Genomic DNA, 23,645 nt, shown 5'->3' on the forward strand with positions numbered 1-23,645 from the left:
TTACTAATTAGTAGAATAAAGGCCTCCCACAGCCTGGTTCCTAAGGTTCCCTGCAACAAAAAATTACTGACATCCTATAGAAAAAAATTCAAAATATTTTGTCCTGCCTGTTTTTGTTGTTATATATCTCCCTTTAATTTTACTCATTTTTCTAAGTAGCTAGTTGCATGTGTGTGTATGTGTGTGTGTGTGTGGGTATATATATATACCCACACACACATATACATATATATATATATATACACACACACTTATTTCACTTGTCATTGGCCTCTACTATAGTATGCCCAAATCACACATTTTGCACATTTTAAGTACAGAATGACAAAGTCATGACAGGATTAATCATGATAGACAGTCACTAAGTCCATGATAGTATTGAATTTGGATTTGGAGAATGAAAGAGGAGAGGATATAAAAATGACAGTGACATTCAAGAGCAGGACCTTTATTTTTTATAATACCAAACAAAGACTGTTTTCTTACAGATGACTTCAGAAATTAAACCTTAAACACATCCTTGGTGCACTGTTTTTCCTAAGTGTCCACATTCTACAATGAAAATGCAGTGCTTTTCTTGTCCGAGTCTAGAGGAAAAAAAGTGCTATCAGTTATTTAGGATCTGATTTATGCCTTAAGAGATTGGCTGCCACTCTGCGATTTCAGGGAAGCTGGGTATCAAGGAGCAATTTTCAAAGAATTGAAAGCTGGTACAGGGTTATGAATAAATTCTCAGAAGCTTTGACCTTCCCTGTCAAATGACAGGACCATAAATATGTTGGTAATTCTGCTTTGCTGTGAGTACCTGCTCTTTTCCATCATTGTGGAGTTTCTAGGATACCATAAATTGGTACCAGCAGAACTAAACCGAAATTTTTTATTGTATAAAAAAAATTAGAAGAGGAGAAGATATAAGGGAGAGAACACAGGTAGCAGCTCTTGGTTGTTGCTCCTGAAATATGTCTAGAATTAGAGGATCCAGTTTTGGAAACTTTATAGTATCCAAGTTAAAAATAACTGTTTGGTCACATTTTATCATTTATTTACATGAAATTAAATAAGCGACTTTTGGATAGGAATTGAGGTAGTTAATGCACAATATTTTTAACGGTTTCCCTCCCCTTATGCCAAAATCATCATGAAATATGGCTCATTCTTGCTTTAATATAGTCTTTTAAAATAACTACATACAGTATATAATTACATACAGAATTTAGATACGTGTAGCGTGGTTAAGCATAAGATGCTGTGTTTTCATGACTTTGTTATGTATCTTAATTCCATTAAGATGCAATTTATTGATTGTCGTAGAATCTTTTTCCTCTAACTTCACCCTTACCTTTCCCAAGCTGACAATTCAGGAAAGAATAGAGATGAGGGAAAAATTGGTCCAGATAACCCACAGAGAAGGGGGCAAAGAAAAGCTGGTTGTTTTCCTTTAGAAACAAAGAAAAACTTTTTCATACTTCCACTTTTTAAGAGAGTTCCATGTATTCTTTTGAACAAAAGTGAATATATACATACATATATATATATATATAGTACATATATATGTATGCACACACAAACATACACCTGTTGTCTCTTTTAGGGACACTTAAAGAAGCAGAAAGGGCACAAGAAATGAGGAAGAAAAGCAGTGGGGATAGAAAGGTACAGCAATGCAGACAAAGGCATCTAGAAAGAGACGGAGATGGTAGTCACCTATGGCTGTGTAACAAGTCACCACAAAACTTGGTGTCATAAAACAACAATAAACATGTATTATGGCTCAGAATTTCTCTGCAGATCCAGAATTCGTACTTTTCTGGATGCTTCAAGCTTGGGGTGTCATGAAGTTCAGTTGTCCCAGCATCCGTCGTATGGTTCCCAGGTGGCTCATGGGTGGTGGTAATGGTGACGGCAGCCCTGGTGGGGGGCAGGGAGCAGCTCCATTCCTCTCCATAAGGGCTGACTGGCACACATAGGTTAGTCCTATTCAGCGTGGGGAGTCACTAGGCGAGGACCTAAATTCCAGGAGGCAACGTTCATTGGGTGCCATCTCGGAGTCTGACCACCACAGAGAAATACGGCAAAAGAGCATTAGACTCACATGAGCACATATACTTGTAGGAAGATGAGAGGGTAAAAGACTAGGTGGTTCAGTGGTGAGGTGAACGTGACCATGATCGTCCTGCAACACACTTGATTTGTGACAAACATAGACTGCTGTCGTATCAGTTGTTACTCCAAACCCAATGCATCCATCTAGTTGCTTAATTGTGGCTCCATGATAATAGTCTCCTTTACAGCACAGAGCTGTACAGCTAAGCTGCATTAAAGCATGGTATTTCTCTCAGAAGTCTTACCATAATTTTACCTCAAGACATCAAAAACTACCCCTCCCAAAATCAGTACTTTTACTTTTCTGATGTTAAAGACTCTTAACTTCATATGTAAGAGGTACCAATATAAGATTACTGTGGCCATTAAGACTGTGATCTGTATAACTTGAAAGGTGTATTTATTTCAACATAGTGCCAATACATAGCATATTATGGGGTACTTTTCAGATTGCTTTCAGAAGACAAAATTATCCTAATGTTCTTGACATGAAAAATGAGAGACAGGTAAATTGTCTAAAATTAAAAGTAATGCATTGCATGAAAATAAGCCAGTTTGAAGTTCAGAGAATAAAGAAAAGCTTGCAAAAAAAAAAAAAAAGTAAGGCATTGTTTTGTTGCCCATTGAAGTCCTTTTGTATGATAAGAATAATAGTAGGGAATGTTTAGAGCATTTATTCTGTGGCAGGCACTACTCTAAGTACCTCACATATCAAGTCATTTAATCCTCACAACAGCCCTTTCATTCTGGTTTGATAGATGAGGAAAACGAAACACAAACATGGTGAAAAGATTCAAATCCAGAAGTCTTTCTTTAGCCCTTGTGCCTTTAACCACAGCGCTGTACGTAGAACAGGCTGACTCAGAACAAGGATGCGTTAATAATGACAGCATTTCCCTCAGACTCACTCCATGGACAGAATCTAAAGCCTAGCCAGAGTCCCCAGGGGCCAGAAGGGGGAAATGGAAAGCTTTCAGAAAGCTAGGAGTATTTCTCTTGCGAGGGTACAGTCAGTATGGAGACGGGTAGGTCTGACTTAACTTTTTTTTTTTTTAATTAGGGTATTTTAGGTTGTTTTACAATGTTATGTTAATTTCTGCTGTACAGGGAAGTGAAGCAGAGTTCCCTGTGCTTATACAGCAGGTTCTCATTAGTTATCTATTTATACATATTAGTTAGTGTCTATATGTCAATCCCAATCTCCCAATTCATCCCCCATCTTCTCCCCCTGGTGTCCATACATTTGTTCTCTACGTCTCTGTCTCTATTTCTGCCTTGCAAACTGGTTCATCTGTACTATTTTTCCAGATCCCACATATATGCGTTAATATACGATATTTGTTTTTCTCTTTCTGACCTACTTCTCTGTATGACAGTCTCTTCCCCCTTTTTTTTTTTTTTTTGCTGTACACAAGCCTCTCACTGTTGTGGCCTCTCCCATTGCGGAGCACAGGCTCCGGACGCACAGGCTCATATTAGTTAGTGTCTATATGTCAATCCCAATCTCCCAATTCATCCCCCACCCTTTCTCCCACTGGTGTCCATACATTTGTTCTCTACGTCTGTGTCTCTATTTCTGCCTTGCAAACCGGTTCACCTGTACCATTTTTCCAGATCCCACATATATGCGTTAATATACAATATTTGTTTTTCTCCTTCTGACCTACTTCACGGTATGATAGTCTCTTTGGCAGCTGAGTTGACTCTGGTGAGACAAGGGGAGATCTTGTCATGGTGACTTGGATAAGGTAGTAGTGAAAGAAATTGTGAGAAGTGATAGGGATCTGGATATATTTAGAAGATAGAGTAAATGGGATTTCCTCGGGGGTATGAAAAAAGAAAAAAAAAAAACTTTCCACCTGAGTAGCTGGAAGGATGTAGTAGATATCCACTCAGATCAAAAGCTGTGTATGGGGTGGGTTTGAGATAAAAGATGAGGATGTATCATATAGGCAGTTGTATGTTCAGGACCAGAGTTAGAGAGGGAAGTCTAGACTAGAGATACAAATTTGGATTTGCCAAGATCTACATGACTGAGCTCACAAAGGACATAAATATGGGTCGATTAGAGAGGAGGATCTAGCCGAGACCAAGGGACTGAGCCCTGAGGCAGTTCAGGTTTAGGATTTGGAGTGAAGAGGGGGAGCCAGCAAAGGAAATTGTGGGTGAAGAGGAAAACCAGGAGATTGTGGTGTTCTGGAAGCAAAGCAAAGACAGTATATCAAGGAGGTGTGAGTAATAACCCACTGCAAATTCTACTGATAGGTCAAGCCTGATGGGGACTAATAATTGACCACTGGGTTTAGCAGTTTGGAGGTCATGGGTTGTCTTGGTGAAAGCTGATTTGGAAAAGAGGTTAATTAAGCAAAGGCTTAATTGGAATGAATGTAAGAGAATTGGAACAGTGAATTTAGACAACTCTTTCTAGGAGTTTTAACGTAAAGAGGAACAAAGAAATGGGTTAGCAAGGTGGTAGTAGGCACATGAATTGGAGGTTGAAAGTAGTTACATGAAACAGCTAAGCTCAGTGCCCCCCTTTCAATAAATATTTGTTGTATTCCAACTGTGTGTCCAAGATGGTTCAGTGTTTTATAGATACAAAAAGTGATGAGCTGTAGTTTCTCTCCTTGAGGGTATGCAAGTAGCCTGGGCTGTGTGTTCATGGAGGGCTTTGGAGAAGAAGTGCTTTCATCAAAGAGGTGATACTGCTTCTAATTCATATTTTATAGGATCTGGGGGAGAAGCAAAACTGTCCTATCTGTTCCTGACTAAAAATACTCAAATCCTTAAAAAAACAAAAAACAAAAAACTTTTGTGTGTTAATTTTTTTTATCTTAGCCCACTCATTGATTTTGCTTTAACCATTCTTTGTGAACTTCTTGAAGACCCAATAAGTGCGTTTTTGGAAAAAAAAAAAGTGTGTTTTGAAAACAGGAATGAGTGTCGCACACATCCTCGTCAGCACCCTCCTTATAGACAGTCATTAGCAGAGGACAATTAAAGGAATGAGGACATGTAAGTAGACTGAGAAACGTTGAAGAGAGGTAGCTGAGGTCAAGGAACATAGTTGTTCATTTACTTAATTCACTTACTGCACAAGTATTTATTATTTAGGATAAACTTCAGACAAGATCATGCCAAAGCTTAACTTGCTGATTGAGTATAGGGAACAGAAAGCAAGAATGGGAAGAAAAGCAAAGGAATGAAATGGTCTGAGTGGCCTTTGAAGATAGAAGCCTGGAAAAACATGATGATATAGTAAAATGAAGCAGATGTTAAAATCACAGCATGCTTGGGTTTAGATCCCACGTCTGCTAGTTACTAGTTGAGTGGTCTTGAGCAACTTAATGACTGTACTGAGTCCACAGTCTCTATTTCAGTAGTAACTCTACCACTGCAGGTTGTTATGGGAATTATGGTGCCCAGAAGAATATTAGGTCAGAGCAGATACTCAAAAATTGTTACCTTACTTCTCTCTCTCTTTCTTTAACTGGAACTTTTTCAATTATTTCTTCCAGAATATAAAGTTTGATAGTTGAGCTGGGGTTTGAAATAATTAAATGCATGCAGAGTTGTCTTTTTCTTTCCCCGTCTTCAGGAGCACTAACAACATCCCATGAGCATTATGAGCATAAGTGGAAAACAAAACAAAACAGAAGTAGACACATAGCTCAGTTAAACATGCTGAACATCAGCCATACTGCATCTCAGCAAGCAGACATGCTTCCTGGAGTGTATTTGAATAGGATAATGAATAGGATCGCCCAGTACATCTATCCACTGTCAGACCACCTGACAATTACCCTTCACTCCCCTACCAGTCTTAATGACTTGCAGCCTCTGCTATAGCAGAAAGAAGTATGGGGGTGGGGAGGGGTGATGAATCTGACAAAAGGGAGGGGTCCAGTGGAGGAGAATGTACAATACTTGGAGTAATTGTGGGAAGCTGTCTGTCTGTCGTAGGAGACCCTGCATAAAGCTCTTTTATAGAAGGAGAGTCGAAGTAGCTAAGGATACAAGGAGGAAAGTTGAAATACATCTTGCAGTGCCGACATTCCCATCAACTCTTTACCAACTATGAGAACATTTGAGAAACAAGTTCAGTGGCTTTAGAGTCTGAACTGAATTTTATTTAAACTATTTGCTTGCATTGAAGAAAGAGAATCTTGGGTTACCTTAGTACTAGGCTCAGTTCAAATCGAGAATTCCAGAAATTAACTTGAAGCATTATATTTTGGATATGGTGAGCAGATATGAGACCTTAGAAGGAGTTCTTTGGAGTTTTCTAAAATTGGTGAACAGAGTTGGGGAGGTGTGCTCCTATAAAGAAGGACTATTTCAGAATAGGGAAGCATTTTAAAAAAGTAGTTTACTGAAAGCTAGAGCTTCTGTATAGCAAATGGAGATATGATTCTTGTCTTTAAAATATCTTAATGTCTTATGAAAGTTAAACATAAAAATGTTTACATAAATTTTTTTCTCTTTCTCCTTTCCCACTATATTTCATATTAGTCTTATGAGGTCTAATCACTTTTTTTTTCTTTAAAAATTACTGGGCCAAAGTGACTAGGGTTTTATAAAATAAAAAGCAGAGAAGAGTGGAAAGAAAACTTGTGTTCAAGTTAAACTTGGAGGACTTGATAGAGGGAGAGGGGTAAGTAAATCAACGTTTATAATAGGAATGTTTGAAGCCCTGTTCGTGGCACCTTATACATGTTCTCATTTAGTCCTCAGAATAACCCAGTGAGGTAGTACTGTCATGCCCATTTTACATATAAACATAAAATGTGTACTCTGTATACACCTTGAAGTATATTTTGAATACTGTTGACGGGGTATTCATAATTGTTGGTTGTGTGTGGTTTATCGTAGTGTCCAATTAAGCAGACCTTATCCACACAGAGAATTCTGTCTTGGTGTCTATATGGAAACCTTTCAGTTCAACTGGGCCCTCTCTCATCTACTTTAATTTTGACAAAGATTTTTCTAAGCATATTGACACCTTTTTATTGATACTTTTTCCTTTTGTTCTAAACCATTAGTCAGATATTTGTTAGACACTTAGTACGTTCTTCCCCCTGTGCTATAAATCCGACAGAAGTGAAAGGCCAGGGTTTTGCCTTCAAAGAAATTTTATTCTTTTTAAGGATATAGCATGCACCCATTTGAGAGGTACAGGACAGTAACAAAATGCTCTATTTTGTGGTGTAAATAAAGACTGTAGCTGTTAGAAGCCAGTGTGATCTATGTTAACTGGAATAACAGAGGGAGCTTTGAAAAGAAGGTAGTTTGACCTTTGCTTTGAAGCTGCTCTTGGTTAAGGATGGAGAAATAGCCTAAGAATAGACAGGGATTGTGGGCCTCCTGATCACACCATACATTAAGTAGAGTAACATTTATCTGAAGTTATTTGAAAACTCTGTGATCACTCTTTGACTCAAAATCTATCTTTCGTGTAACCTGTCCTGTCTCCACTGTTAGAAATGCTTGCTTCTGGGATAAGTATTGTCTTTAGAAGGCATCGTTTAAAATGTCCATATGTTTTGGAGGAGCAAAGAGTAGGTTTCTGACAATTTAGTGTGAGGGCACTCACCAGATGATTTTCTCTGACTGGAATAAAAGGAAGGCTTAGAGACAGGATAGGATACATTGTAAGAAAATCATCAATACCGAGGTGCTAGGGTAGAAAGGATAAACATCGATTGCATCTGTTTTAATTTGAAATAGTTTAGTGTTGGGAGTTAAGGAGGAAATTAGCCAATCATACTATTTTACTGTCTCTAATAATAGTGGGTATTTCTTAAATATCTTTGACTTTTAAATAAACTAGCTTAACAGGCATTCAGAAGGTTTTCTTTTGGATATACATGCACCCAGTATTGTCATTAACCGTTTAATCAAAAAAATAAGCCTACCTTTTGTCAATATACACATGATTTCAGCCTCAGGTGACTAAATAATTTCCAAAACAAAAATAAGATGGAGGTTATTAATTTCAAAACATATCACTGAAATGTTCTGGCTGTGGAAATATGCAACCAAAAATCATAGTTTCAGGTGCTGTGTGCAGAATCTCTATTCCAAAGCAGTATTTTCCTAGGTGGATTTCATGAAATGCAAATTCCACAGGTAATTGTGAGGTGTTATTTTAAGGGGCAGGAGGAGGACCTGTAGTTAAGTAAGTTTGGGAAACACTCGCTCAGGTAAACAGAGTTTTTTGCTTCAAGACTACCTAGAGGGACTTCCTTGGTGGCTCACTGGTTAAGAATCCGCCTGCCAATGTAGAGGACATGAGTTCGATTCCCTGGTCCGGGAAGATCCCACATGCCGCAGAGCAACTAAGACCATGCGCCACAACTACTGAGCCTGCGCTCTAGAGCCCGTGTTCTGCAACAAGAGAAGCCACCGCGATGAAAAGACTGCACATCGCAACGAAGAGTAGCCCCCGCTCGATGCAACTAGAGAAAGCCTGCACGCAGCAGCGAAGACCCAGTGCAACCCAAAATCAATAAGTAAATTAAAAAAAAAAAAAGACTACCTAGAACACCTAGGATGCTGGTGTGTGTTGTGACTTCCAAGAGGGGACTCCAAGAAGCTATTGTTCTAATCTTAACCAGACCCCGCGAGTAGTGTTCTGTGGGATACACTTTGGAAAATGTGGTTCTGACATGATTGGAAACTCTAAAAGCTCTCTATAGATAAGGAATTAATGCTTTTTCAAAAGGAAATGCAATCAATCAATCAATGATAAAGAAATATATATTAAACCAACACGCTTGAGTTTTGAATTCTATGTTTGTGGAACAGAATAAAAGTCAATATACGCGTCCTCTAGCTCTGAGATTTTACAACTATAAATTCACTGAAAAGACCATTTCTCTTGTTACTACTTTCAGTCATGTGGGTAGTCGCAGTATGAAATGTACCAGCACAAAAGTCTATCTTTGTGTGGGAGAGGTAACCTCTTCTCCTAGTAAATATAAGCTAGATCCTTCCGTTGACTTCTTCCACTGTTCTTTCCAGGGGGCTATTTAAATTCCCGTGGTGTTAGCTGATGACTTTTTAAAGTACCTGGACAAACTAACAAAAGATTAGGTAGCATAGGTTAGCCTTGTATTTAATCAGTGTACAGCAGTATTCCATTCATACTGGGTCTAACCGTTTGCCAGAAATTTTAGCTGCAATTAGCCATGGGGTTTAAGTGTAGCATTAACAGCAATTTGATGAATGGTTATCCGCTTTATAAACGAGTATCGGTATCTGCTCCTTGAAGCTTTTGCACTAAGTAGAAAGGACATTTGTGGTCTTCCTGTGTTCAGTTGCTTTGTGAATGATCTTGTGAAATTTCTCTGTATTTTGTGAGCGCCACACTAAGATAACGTAGCCTAAAACTTAGCATCGTTATTGGATTTAAAGATTTAGAGATGTAAACAGGATTCAGATGCCTCAATGCTTGGAATTTTTGCAGAAGCAAAATCTAGGGTGAACTTTATCATTTCTCTCGATCATGTCCTTGTCATTTTCAAAGAGGAGGTAAAATACAATCAAAGGGACAGTGATTTCTTAGCCCTTCATTAGGTGTCCACTTGTGTATGTTTTGCTCTAGCTTGGCATTACAGCCTAGGGACAGTGACTGTGATGCTGCCTGTCCTTTACATGCTCATAAGTATGACTTCCAGCATAGGTGCCAAGCGCCATCTTTGTTGCCTTTACTGAATTACAATTTCATCCCTTATTGAGGTTGTTAATATGTTAAAAATAACCATGATTGGAAAACCAAACTGTCTGTCATTTATTTTTGTTCCATCTCTACCATATAGAACTGACTTTGACTTCGAAGAGTCATCTTAGATCAGAACAGGTGACAGAATAGGAAGCTGTGTAGTGATTCATGAGAGTAGATGGAAGTCAGTGATTAGTTCACGTGCCTGTGGTCTCCAGTAATGGCATAAATCTTTAGGGAAGTTCTTTACTGTCAGGCTGCATGCCTGCCTGTGTCAAATCCCATATAGGCTAGTGTATATTATGAATTGAGAAATCTGAGGGAAGAACAAAAATTCCTTTTGTTGTCCACTGTAAACATGTCACATAGACTTGAGGATACAGGAGAAAAGCATAGTATTGCTCTCTGTTAACCATACAAAGCTAAATTTTGTATATTTATAAACACAAAGACCATTCACTTGTGGCTAAACACCTTTTTGGAATGAGAGGAAAAACTGTTCATTGTTTGATTGTAGGCAAATACCTATCTGGGACTTTTTAGGTCCCAGAATGAAATTTTCAAAGCCTGTTAAATCTTAAAATAATGAGGAAGGCAATGAATACATAGCAAGGCTAGAAGAGAAAGCTTACCATTGTGTCATTTAAACCAGTGGGGTTTTTTTTTGTTTTTTGGTTTTTTTTTTTTTTGCGGTACGCGGGCCTCTCACTGTTGTGGCCTCTCCCGTTGCAGAGCACAGGCTCCGGACGTGCAGGCTCAGCAGCCGTGGCTCATGGGCCCAGCCGCTCCGCAGCACGTGGGATCTTCCCGGACCGGGGCATGAACCCATGTCCCCCACATTGGCAGGCGGACTCTCAACCGCTGCGCCACCAGGGAAGCCCCCCAGTGGGGTTTTTAACAGCACCCTCCCACCCCGGGATCATAAAGCTTAACATGTGTTTGTGCTGTTGCCTTGGCATTATATGATTCAAGTTGAAGAATCTTCCTAGGGAGTTAATATGCACGAGTTGAGAAATCATTCCTTATTTCCTTTATCATTCTTTACTGCAGTTAGCCAGAGCACCAAACATGGTAATGTGTTCAGCTGACCACTACCAAACCATTAAGCAGGCCACAAACAGAGGGAGGAAAGTCTTCAATTAGAAGATAGGAATTAACCGTAACAGATTGAAAATAAGACAACCCAAGGACACGAGTCCCCTTTGATGAGAAATGAAGAAGTCACAGGTCTCATTGTCAGAGAACACCATTTCCAGAGACAGAGGTGGAGCCATCTGGTCCAGGAGTGCATCCCTGCCCTTCTTGGTCCCAGAGCCCAGAAGACTACGGGTCACCTGCAACTCCTCTGATACGCTGTGCTTTCTGATGGGGACCCTGGCGGTACAGCCCTCATCTGGCTGGGATCCGCCACTGTGAAAAATCACCATCATTCCTATCCCTTCACTGCTGAAGCCAAAGCTGTTCTAAGGAAATCAGAATTTCTGCAGTACCCTCTCCCATGAACTCCTTTGATGAGAAAAGAGGCTTTGTTACTGCTTTCCAAAGTTGTTAAAGTGTTACGTTTGGCATCTCTGGATGATAATTTGTATTGTATTTAGCATCTGTATCTTCAGAAAGAATTATTTCTATAACGGAAGGTAGTAGGGAGAAATAAAACCCAAAACTCATGTGGCAAGCTATCAATGTTAATCAACTTAGGGAAAAGATTCTAAAGAAAGAAATAAAGGTGGCTCGTATCTTAAAATTAAAAAACCTTATTAGGGGGAAAAAAAGCAGAACAAGGGGCTTCCCTGGTGGCGCAGTGGTTGAGAGTCCACCTGCCGATGCAGGGGACGCGGGTTCGTGCCCCGGTCCGGGAAGATCCCACATGCCGCGGAGCGGCTGGGCCCGTGAGCCATGGCCGCTGAGCCTGCGCGTCCGGAGCCTGTGCTCCGCAATGGGGGAGGCCACAACAGTGAGAGGCCCGCGTACCGCAAAAAAAAAAAAAAAGCAGAACAAGGTTGTAAAGGCTGCTCAGAACTGGCTGCACGTTTCCCCATGTGTGGCGCCGCTCATCTGCTGGCCTAGGTGTTAAACGCACCAGCACATTGCTGTTAGTCCCACTGAAGGGATGAGAAAGTGAAAGGTCATTGAGAGACTTTTAAAAAATAACAATACTCTTTATGCTTAGAGCAGTTTTACATTTACTGAAAATTTAGCAGATGACATGGAGGGTTCCCATATACCCCCTCTCCTGCTAGCAGTTTCCCCTATTATCTTGCATTAGTGTGGTACCTTTGTTACGAACAGTGAACCAATATTGACACATTATTAAGGAAAGTCCCTAATTTACATTAGAGTTCACTCCTGGTGTGTGGTACATCTGTGGTTTTGACAGATGCATCATGTCACGTATTCACCATCACGGTGTCACATAGAACAGCTCTCCTGCCCTAAAAATCTCCCGTGCTCCACCCATCCCCCACCCCACCCCGATGCCTCAAGTGATCCTCCTTGTGGCTTCTGCGGTGCGCCCTTGGCCTGCGAGCCTCTTTGCCCTCCCGTCGTGAGTTGGCGCTTGTTCATCCTTCGGTTCCCACACAAGCATCATTGTATACAGTTGGGTGAATAACTTGTCTGTAACACTGGCTTGGAAGTTCCTGAATGAGTATAGGGCAGGATGAAGAACAGAGCTGTTTCAGATCCCATTCCTCAGTCCCGCTGCTGGCGCTTAGGCATGTTACCCACATTACCCATAACTCAGGACAGGAGCAATTTTTAAATCCCCCTTAAAAAAAAATCTGCAACTTTAGGCTCTATTTCCTGATTCCCATATGATGTAAAATGATGAGAAAATAAAGACCACTGCACTTTCTTCTACTCTTTTCCTTACTTGTGCCTTCTGACAATTATAGCATTACTTTTACACTGAAATATGTAGAAAATTTCTACATTATTATAATATGGTTTATATGCCTTTGCTCTAAATTACACTAAAAGAAAAACACCAAAGATCATTATTCAAGAATGAGATAAGTTTTTATTTCGCTCCTGAGTTTTTCCCATGGCTGTCTCCCAATTATTCCTTTCTTGAATTACTGTTTTTAGTAATTAGTAATTACTAATAATTACTGAATTATTAGAATATTTTCTCTTTTTTTCCTTCAGAAGAGTCTAAGAATTTCTAAATCTTGTATCACTTCATATCTAAAGTATGTATTTGTTATTTTATTTTTATGAGATTTCAATGTTGGGTCAGTAGTACCCGTTAGTTCATAGCACATTACCATCTCTGGTCCAGGCAAGAATCCTCATTGGTTGATTGATCCATTGCTTCCCTTTTGTCCCTATATCATTTCCCATTACGCAAACATGTTAGTGTGTGTGTATATATGAATATACATTTTTAATTTTGTTAGTAGAAAAAGTGCCTTATTGTGTTTGCATTTATTTTAATTTACATAGATAGGTTCTGTCATTTATCACGATTCTGTTTCCTACTATGTGTACTATGTTTTCTATCCATCCACATTTCTCTGTGTGCATCTAATCCATTGCTTGGTGTATATCTACAAGTGTTGCCTACCTTTCTTCCAATGATGGACACCAAGTTCAAATGTATTTTAAATTTTCTTTAAAAATCTTCCTTGTGGGCTTCCCTGGTGGCACAGTGGTTGAGAGTCCGCCTGCAGATGCAGGGGACACGGGTTCATGCCCCGGTCCAGGAAGATCCCACATGCCGCGGAGTGGCTGGGCCCATGAGCCATGGCCGCTGAGCCTGCGCGTCCGGAGCCTGTGCTCCGCAACGGGAGAGGCCACAACAGTGAGAGACCCGTATACCGCCAAAAAAAAAAAAAAAAAACTTCCTTGTGTTTGAATGCATTTAAGCCCTTCTAATTGAATTTGTGCCCTCTGATTGAATGTTCAAATGGAAATATATGTATATGAATTGTACAGGCAGTAAATGTCTTTTGACAAAAGACAAATCCTGCTTGCATGTTGAGACCTGGATACAGTAGAGTAAGTTCTCAGAAACTTACAATATACAGCACAAAAGGCATAGTTGCAATAAAAGTAAAATGACTGTACAAGGAGACCTAGATACCTTAGTTTGGTAATATGTCATATATTAAATACACTTTAAAGCAATATTTTATTAAAATGAAGAATATCTTTTGGAGCTTATTCCTTCAGAGTTATTTGAATTATGAAAAATACCTTTTTTACTCTATTATTGAATGCATGCATGTCTTGACATTTTCCCGTAAGAACTTGAGGTATCTTTCTACAAAGACTGTATACCCTGAGGATAATGAATAGGGTAGGAATGGAAAAGCATTACTTTGTAGGAGAGGCATTTCCAAGTATTTTATTTAAAAGCAAAGCTTGTGGCCTTGATTGAGCATTACATTTAACTTTAACCTTCTTATAAACTGAAAAATTGAAAACAGATTATATCAGTTTTCATAATCAGAATAGAAGAAGCATACTCATTTCTCAGGGCAGATACTCTATTTCCTGGTAGAGGTACGCCCCGCTGAGCATCTCCTAGAGCAGCTGTGGGTATAGGAAAGAGGCTAACCATTAGTAGGGTTTACACTGAATTCTCAACGTTAGAAGCCCAGTTCTCAGATAAAAAGCAGAGATTTTACTGAGGAAGCAATGTTGTATTTACACTCAAGCAAGTGTTTGATTAAGAGCCTAGAATTCTGTATCACTTAGTGCTATATCTTTAGCACGTGGAATCTTGGAAGTGGCAGGTATAGGTAGGAATTCTGATTCTGCCCCTTGCTACCTGTGTGGTCCTGGACACATTTAATCTCTGCAAACTTCAATTTTCTGATATATAAAGGTAATAATTAACAATAAACTACCTTGTAAAACTGTTGCTAGGATTAAGTCAGGTGAAAGTTCCTAGGATAATTCAGTACGTACTACATAAGTATGTTGTTAGGATTAAGTGTGATAAACCATGTGAAGTTCCTAGGATGGTACCTGGTGCGTATGGCCAGGTCTTCAGTGAGCATTAATGGGCCTTCCTTTCCCTTCCCCATCTTAATGAGCCTTCCTTCTCTACCTCAGGGAAAGCACAAATTGCATGTCGATACCGGAATGGAAGGTGATTGGTGTGGCCTCATTCCTGTTGGACAGCCATGCAATCAGGTTACGACAACAGGCCTAAAGTGGAACGTCAGTAAGTAAAACCCTTGCACAAAGGGAGGTTTTCTTTCTTTCTTTTTTTAAAAATTTCTCTTGATAAATAATTAGAAGTGGCATTGCTAGGTCATATGGGAACTCTATGTTTAACCTTTCAAGGAACTGTCAGACTATTTTCCAAAGCAGCTGTACCAATTTTATATTCCTACCAGTGATGTGTGGAGGTTCCGGTCTCTCCATATCCTCACCAACACTTGTCGTCGTTAGTATTATTATTCCCATCCTAGTGAGTATGAAGTGTTATCTCGTTGTGGTTTTTACCTGCTTTTTCCTGATGACTAATGATGTTGAATGTATTTTCATGTGCTTATGGGCCACTCGTATATTTTCTTTGGAGTAATGTCTATTTAGATCTTTTGCATATATTTTAATTGGGTTATCTCTTTTTTTTATGTTGAGTTGTAAGATTCCCTTATGTATTCTGGATAAAAGTCCTATATCAGATGTATGATTTGAAAATATTTTCTCAGAGTCTTTGGCATATCTTTTTATTTTCTGAAATTTAATTAACTAAGTGTATGAAGTTAATCTAATTTAAATTTGATGAAGTCTGATTTTTTCTTTTATGGATCATACTTCCAGTGTCGTATTTAAGCACTCTTTGCCCAGCCTTCTTCGCGATTCCGTACGCCTGAAACCTACTTTACTTTTCCAGAGAAGTAGCTATTCTTACTAAAATAGAGTTATTTTTATAATCAAACACCTGAGATTTTATAAGATTAACTGTTCTTACTAAATGTTAAAGTGTTCTTCAGTACTTATGAACTGTATTCAGTACTGTACGTCGGTACTAGTCATACTAAAACTGTCTGGTTTGAAAAGAACAAAAAATGAGGTGGATCTGTTCATGAAATAAATTCCAAAAGAAACCATCAGGCATTATGAAATGAATCATCCCTAGTCTCTAAGAATAACAGTAATTTAATCAGAGGGCTTTGACTAATGTCAAAGGGATTATTTCATGATTGACCAATACCTCTAAGGTTGTAAAAAGTAAAATATGGAACCATGTCATTCCTCTATAACATGTAAAACTTTGAGGTTCCTACAAGGAAATATTTCAAGAAATAAATACATTGAAGATTAAAAGATATTTTAAAAGGCCTTTTTATGAGCCATTGCTGAAACAATTAGGAAAAGAACTAGAGATATTTTGAAGCAAATGTCTGGCAATCTCATCAGAATTTGAAAGGACGGTGAGAACAGATCTCCTCCAGTGCATAGAAATCTGTGTGACAGGCTTTGAAGCGGTTAGCTGAAACTGACATGAGCTCCCATCAGAAGCTTTATTTGAAAACATTTCCAGCCTAAAACGGTTGTTTTACTGTCTGGAGCTCCCAGTCTTTCCAAGGACCCAGTCTAGACAATGTTGAGTTTCCTTCCGGATCTGGTAGTGACCTCACTTTCCAGGGCCAATGCCAAGACACGCTGGGCACTGTGCAAAGTGAACAGGAGGGTTGACCGTATAGCTTCCTTTATCTTACAGGAACAGGCAAGAGTTGGAGGATACAAGAGATTCTTCTGTGCTCGTTAGAACATCCTCAGAACCCCTGCCTTCCACACCAAAATGCACATCCTAATTCTTTTTTTTTTTTCTAATTGAAACTTATAAAAATGTTTTATACAATTTTTAAAGGTTATATCCATTTACAGTTATTACAAAACACTAGCTATATTCCCCATGTTGTGTAGTACATCCCGATCGTACACCCAGTAGTTTGCACCTCCCACTCCCCTCCCCCTATATTGCCCACCCTCCACCCGTAACCACTAGTTTGCTCTCTATATCTGCGAATCTGCTTCTTTTTTGTTATATTGACTAGTTGGTTGTATTTTTTAATTCTACATATAAGTGATATCATACAGTATCTGAATAATAACATTTAGTCCAGGAAGGGGCCTTGGGCATGATGGAGCTTTTAATCTTCTTGTCTGTGATAATGTTTCAGTCCTGCCGAAATGCTCTACACTATTACTTACCTATATATTTACAGATTGCTTCAACTTTTGAAGTAGATACTTTTTTCTCTACAACTCTGTGAAAATAAGAAATAGGAACTTCACAGGGTATGAAAAGCAACAGAGTTGAGACGCAAGTGTTTCATCAGTGGTATGTGGTAAAAGTGCTAATGAATGGGGTCTTCTGATAGGTAATATTGCCTCATTAAAAAGCCATAAAAATAACTGTGAAATGACACCATGTTGGCTTGGAGAGACGTGGATAGATCTTTTTCACAGAGAGGGTCCTGCTTTACTCAGTGTCATTATGAAAGCAGAGCTCGATGTCAGTTTGTCTGTCACCCCTACAAAGTGGCTGGACAGGGCTGGACCCAGAGGAGGAGAAAGGAGATATAGTAACTTAGGAGTTGCTCACATCCTGGGTCAAGGAGAATAAGCAAGTCCTCATAAGGAAATGCATCAAAATCTTCCTCAGGTGGTCTGGAGGCTGGTATTCTCCCTGTCTGCACCCACACTAAAATATGATGCCACTTTCTGATATGAATCAGAAAGTAGTCTGATTCATCTGTTTCAATTTGTGGTATCTCCCATCATGGTCTGTGTTTAAAACAAGTGCCTGTGGCGGTACCACCATCCAGAAGTGTATCTTTACTAATTTTGTTGAAACTACCTCTATTATAATACTTTAATTCATAGCAGTATACTGTGAACAGTCTGTGGTGTGTGTCTGGCACTAGAGTTTCCCTAGGCTGTGTACACATGGGACTAAAAGAGCTGCATCATAGGCAATGGCATGCTCATCTTTACTAGACCTGCCATATAGCTCTGAGAGTGGAAATGCCAGTGTACACTCGGCTCAGGAGTACACAGGCGTTCCCACGCTTCACGTCCTTACCCTGTTCTCGGTATTGTCAGATTTAATCATTTTTGCCAGTCTGCTGAGTGTCAATGATATTTCATTGTGGTCTCTGATTGCTGGTGAGGGAAAGCATCTTTTTGTAGTTATTAGCCATGTGGGTTTCCTCTTCTGTGAATTGCTACTTTCTTCTGCCCTTTTAGCCCTTGGACTGTTTGTTTCTTTCTTACTAATTCTTAGAAGCTCTTCAGACCCTAATGATCTTCCTCCTGGCTATACATTGCCTTTGCCATTTGTTTATGCCATTTTTGTACACAGAGAGGTTATTAAGTTAAAGGTAGTCAAATTTATCAGTCTTTTTCTTTCAGATTTGTAATTTCTGTGTCGTAAATCGTCTTTCTATCCCCTGTGGTTGTAAAGATGTTCTCACAGTTTAGTTTTGAGGGGGATTTTTTTTTAGATTTCTCCTTTCACCTGAAATTGATTTTTGTGTATGATATGAGTTAGGGATCTAATTTTTTTTTCCTTACTGATAACCAACTGCCCTAGCATCATTTATCATCCTTTTTCCAGTGATTTGTGATATACCATAAGTTTTCATATTCATGGGTATGTTTCTTTGATCTCTAGTCTCTTCCTTTGACTTACATTCTTCTTCCTGTACTGATACCATACTGCCTTAATTAACATAGCTTTATAATAAATATTGAAATGTGTTGAGTCTACCAACCTTGTTCTTCGAAATTTTCATGGCTATTCCTGGCTTTTTTCTCTTCTTTGTAAACTTTAGCATTAGCGTGACAAGTGTCACACATACAATTTAATCGTAATTTTTATTGGGATTACATTTAATTTACAGATTATTTTGGGGAGACCAGAACAATTGGGGAAGAGAATTCCTGCATGAAACTGAGTCTTCCCATCCATAAACATATTGTATCTCTCCATTTAATTAGAACTTTTTAATTGCTTTTGATAATTAAAAAAATTGGTCTAAAAGATTCTGTACTTCTTACATAAGAGTTGTCTGTAGAAACCTTGTATTTTGTGCTGCCATTGTAACTACACCTTTAAAAATTACAGGACTTCCCTGCTGGTCCAGTGGTTAAGACTCTGTGCTTCCAATTCAGGGGGCATGGGTTCAATCCCTGGTCGGGGAACTAATAACATTCTGCGTGGTGCGGCCAAAAAATAAATAAAAATGATATTTTCTGAGTTCATTGGTGCTATATACACATACAAGTGACTTCAGTATATTATATTAATATATTTCTGAATACTTTCATTGTTTCTAAAAAAGTGACTTGGGTTTTCTATAGAGCCACATTTTTGTTAGTAATCAAGTTTTCTTTCTTCTTCATCTGTAACAAATAGGATTGTGTTCAGTTATGAGTAACTGAAATAGTAGCTTTAAAAACTGCCCCCCTTTCCCCCTTCATGTAACAAAGTATAGAGTTAAGTAGTTACAGGGCAAGGTTTCTATGGTTTCCTCAACCTTTGCCTCAGAACATAAGATGTCTCTGTTGCAACTCCAGCCACTATGTTCCCCGTTCGGCATCAGGTGGGAAAAAACAGAAGAGAGGAAGTAGGGCACAGCACATATTGCAGGAAAACAAGGCATCAGGGATTCCCAACATTTCCAGAAATCCTTCCTGCATCTAATCTTTTGCCTCAGTGGCTAGAACTATCAAATACCACCCTAGCAGCAAAGAAGTCTGGGACATGAAATTTTTTAATCTAAGGACATAGTCACCCCAAATAAAACCAAGGTCCTGTCAGTGAGGAAAGAAAGAATGAGTAGGAGTCTGCTCTTCTTTCAAAAAAATGCCTTTTCTGTCTGCCATCTTGATGAACACTTTAGCCACATATATAATAAAAACTCTTTTAACTTTCTTCCAGCCATACTCTTCTGGATTTCTGTTGTTGCTGTCGATGAATCCACAATCAGACTAATTCATATTTGTTTATCATCTGTCTTTAACTCTATCAACTCTTTAGACCTTATGTTTTTCTTTGATGTTCTACAGATTTACTACAGTATGTTTAAGTGTAACTTCTCTCTTGTTCTAGTTGGTTTTCCTTAGCTCTGATAATTGGTGTTCATTGATTCTGAAAATTTTTCAGATATCCCCATTTTTCAGACAAGGGCATGGTAGTTCAAAGGCCTAGTTAGTGATTTGCCCAAATTCATATAATTAAGGGATTGATACACTCAAAATTTGAATTCAGGTCTTCAATGCTATTTTTCCTGTTTCTAACTAGTAAATGAAAGACCTTCCATATAAAATAAGTTGATGTTTTAAAAAAATCACTAAAATGAATTTGGGATAAAGAGAAAAATACAAGAGAAAGTTAACTGTAGACGGGAAAGAAAGCAAAGGAGATAGGAAAGAGGACAATAATGGTAGGAAATTAAAAGTAATTTGGAAGAAAAATAAAAATCCTGAGGGACAGAACTTTTAACTTCTCTACACTTTTGCCTAAGAAAAATATTAAATGGTGTTGCCCTCCATTTGCCCAGGCCTCTGCTTTATAACACTCAAATTGAGTTTGAAATTATGCATTCATTGTTCTTCATTGTTCCTTTTTTTGTGTTTTTTTAAAGAAGTATAGATATAAATGACAGAGTGAAATAATTTTGTAGCATTGACTGAAAGAGACTCAAATCTAGCCCAAGTGAAAGAGTTCTGAAAGAAAAAAAATTCTGAGAAAACAGTTTGAAAAGATTTTTCATCTCTATTGAAATGCTTTGTAATAGTGTATACAGGTACCAAGATTTTCTGTAGGAGTTCTCTGTGAGTTTTTTTTTCCTATCTGTCTATTTATTTATACATCTTTATTGGAGTGTAATTGCTTTACAATAGTGTGTTAGTTTCTGCTGTATAACAAAGTGAATCAGCTATACATATACATATATTCCCATATCCCCTCCCTCTTGCATCTCCCTCCCTCCCTTCCTATCCCACCCCTCTAGGTTGTCACAAAGCACCGAGCTGATCTCCCTGTGCTATGCAGCTGCTTCCCACTAGCTATCTATTTTACATTTGGTAGTATATATAAGTCCATGCCACTCTCTCACTTCGTCCCAGCTTACCCTTCCCCCTCCCCGTGTCCTCAAGTCCATTCTCTAGTAGGTGTGCGTCTTTATTCCCGTCCTGCCCCTAGGTTCTTCATAACCATTTTTTTTTTGTTTTTTCAGATTCCATATATATGTGTTAGCATATGGTATTTGTTTTTCTCTTTCTGACTTACTTCACTGTAAGTCACTGTATGACAGACTGTAGGTCCATCCACCACTGTGAGGATTTTTAAGTGCCAGCCTAACAAGGGAACAGTTCAAGCATCTATTAAACAACAACAACAACTACTACTACAGTTGTTATTAATGCAGTTTCACTGAGAAACTCTTAATTCTCACTCCATTATGCCTCACAAGGTGATTCTAGTCAGTTGTCATGGTTCAACAATAGCTATACACACTTAGGGTATAACCTTTGTGAGCTCACGCCACGAATGTGTGAGATGTTTCATGTTTCTAAATGTCTTTATTATTATTTTAGTTATTGCTTTTCTAGTCCAGCCCTTGAAAAAAAGCATTCTGAAACTGTGATGTCAACATTTCCTCTTTGATTCGAGGACAATATCTTTTGTGTCTTCATTCTTTTGATAATCAGTGACCCTCTTTGAGTTGAAGAGATTGTTACAATTTTTACATAAAACACATGCTTCAAGGATCAAAGTTGATGATAATAAGGATGGCTTTTAAAAAATTAATTTTTTTTTGCCCCAAGGAAGATGTTAGCTAAAGTTTCCCTCCCCAGGACCATTTTCTCAAGTTCACAGTTTGGTGAAATGAGTGTATTCCATCGTAGCCAAGATGTCATCAGTTGTAAGATGCATTATTATTTTGTGTACACTGAGAAATAAATGCTACTAATTATAATTGCAGAGATGTGGGGAAAATATATGTTAAAACTGATAAAATATGGTAGATCAAATAGAATAGAAATTTACGAATCAAACTATATGCACAGACATACCACTCTTAAACCTGTTGTGAAAAATTGCAGAAGCCTCTGAAATGGGCAAAAAGATACCTGTGTGTCTTTCAGTGGATTGTTTGGCCTGGCCTAGAGGCCCTTGAAAGGTTATATGATTCTATAGGATACCTAGCTTTTCATCGTCTTTGATTATTTTGCAATGTTGTGGAATTAGAAGTTAACTGATAAAGGGTAGATCATACTGTATATGATTCCTGTTCTTATAAGTCAGTTGAACTTTTGTTCTGTGAAAACTCCATGGATTATCACCCTATATAAATGGCCAATTTTCCATCCATTAGCAAATCCATTTCAGCACTCCTTGTTGTCTAAATAGGTCTGTCCTTTGTAGTCTCCTTTGAACCAGTGTTTTACATCAGAATAGTTTTCTCATTAATTAATGACTTAATTGAAATCTTTGATGTGTTCATTTTATATTTGTTTGAGTCATTATTTTACCCTTTAAAAATTAAAAAAAAATTGTAATCACCTATGGTATTTAAAGGATCACAAGCTGTTGCAGTCTTTAAAAAAAAAACTGTAAAGTGTTATTGCAAAATACCACTTCCGGTTGTATGCAGTAGGTCAGAGGGAGCTCTGGGACAGAGGTCTAATGATGTCACTTCCATATTTGTATCCCGGAAAAGGTCTCACAAAGGGCTGTACTTGAACTGTGCACTCTGTATCTATAAAGGATCATGGCCATGACTGAACCTTTTAAGCAAAAGAAATCAGACCAATACGCTCTTCTAGAAGGCAAAAGTTGATTCCAGTACTAGTAAACTAAGCTGGAAGGAAATGACATTTTTAAAGCAGTGTTATTGAAATATAATTCACGTATTATAAAATCGTTCTGTTCTTGATCACAGAAAGAAAGCATCCAGTGTTTTTTCCATGAACTATGATGTTAGCTGTTGGTTTTTCACAGATGTCCTTGATCAGATTGAGGAAATTCTATTCTATTCCTAGTTTGTTGAGTGGTTTTACCATGGAAGGGTTTTGGACTTTGCTTTTTTTTTTTTTGGTCTATTGAGATGATCATGTGATTTTTTTTAAAAAATCCTGTTGATATAATAATATATTACATTAATTGAATTTCCGATATTAAATCAAACTTAAATCCCTCGGATAAGTTCCACTTGGTCATGATGTATAATTCTTTCTCTATGTTGCTGGATTCAGTTTCTTAGTTTTTTTTGTTTTTTTTTTTTTTTTTTTTTTTTTGCGGTACGCGTGCCTCTCACTGCTGCAGCCTCTCCCTCCGTGGAGCACGGGCTCCGGAAGCGCAGGCTCAGCGGCCGTGGCTCACGGGCCCAGCCGCTCCGCGGCATGCAGGATCCTCCTGGATCAGGGCATGAACTTGTGTCCCCTGCATCGGCAGGCGGACTCTCAACCACTGCACCACCAGGGAAGCCCCTAGTATATTTTTGAGGATTTTTGCGTCCACGTTCCTAAGATATATTGTTTTGCAGAGTTTTTTTCTTGTGATGTCTTTGACTGGTTTTCTAATCAGGGTGGTACTGACATCTGCTCTTAAAGTCCAGGCATTCAGGAGGGACCCTCCAGGGAAGTCAACCAAGGCAGCAAGAGTGAAACACCAGTGAAGTAGGTCTAGCAGACAGGATGCAGATTTGGGGAGGACATAGCATAGAGGAAACTCTGGTTGCGGGAGACACCTGACGTGTGTTCTGACCCAAAGATAGGTGGCGCCTTGTGCCTTTTGCCCTCCTTTATTTGTTTGCTTGCTGCTAGAGACAGGAGGGAGGAG

At 38.7% G+C, this 23,645-nt stretch overlaps 1 protein-coding gene across 2 annotated transcripts in view; it reads left to right on the forward strand.

Annotated features, from left to right (window-relative positions):
* The window catches only part of TPK1 (thiamin pyrophosphokinase 1), a 329,713-nt gene that overhangs the window by 207,700 nt on the left and 98,368 nt on the right, over positions 1-23,645 (forward strand). For both annotated transcript variants that reach the window (XM_024758048.1, XM_024758049.1), the window contains one exon: positions 14,888-14,999. In XM_024758048.1, coding sequence (XP_024613816.1) covers positions 14,888-14,999 — 112 coding nt within the window. The remainder of the gene's footprint in view (positions 1-14,887; positions 15,000-23,645) is intronic.

Source organism: Neophocaena asiaeorientalis, unplaced genomic scaffold (assembly GCF_003031525.2).
Source record: "Neophocaena asiaeorientalis asiaeorientalis breed wild unplaced genomic scaffold, Neophocaena_asiaeorientalis_V1.1 scaffold206, whole genome shotgun sequence".
In the NCBI taxonomy this organism is placed as follows: domain Eukaryota; kingdom Metazoa; phylum Chordata; class Mammalia; order Artiodactyla; family Phocoenidae; genus Neophocaena; species Neophocaena asiaeorientalis.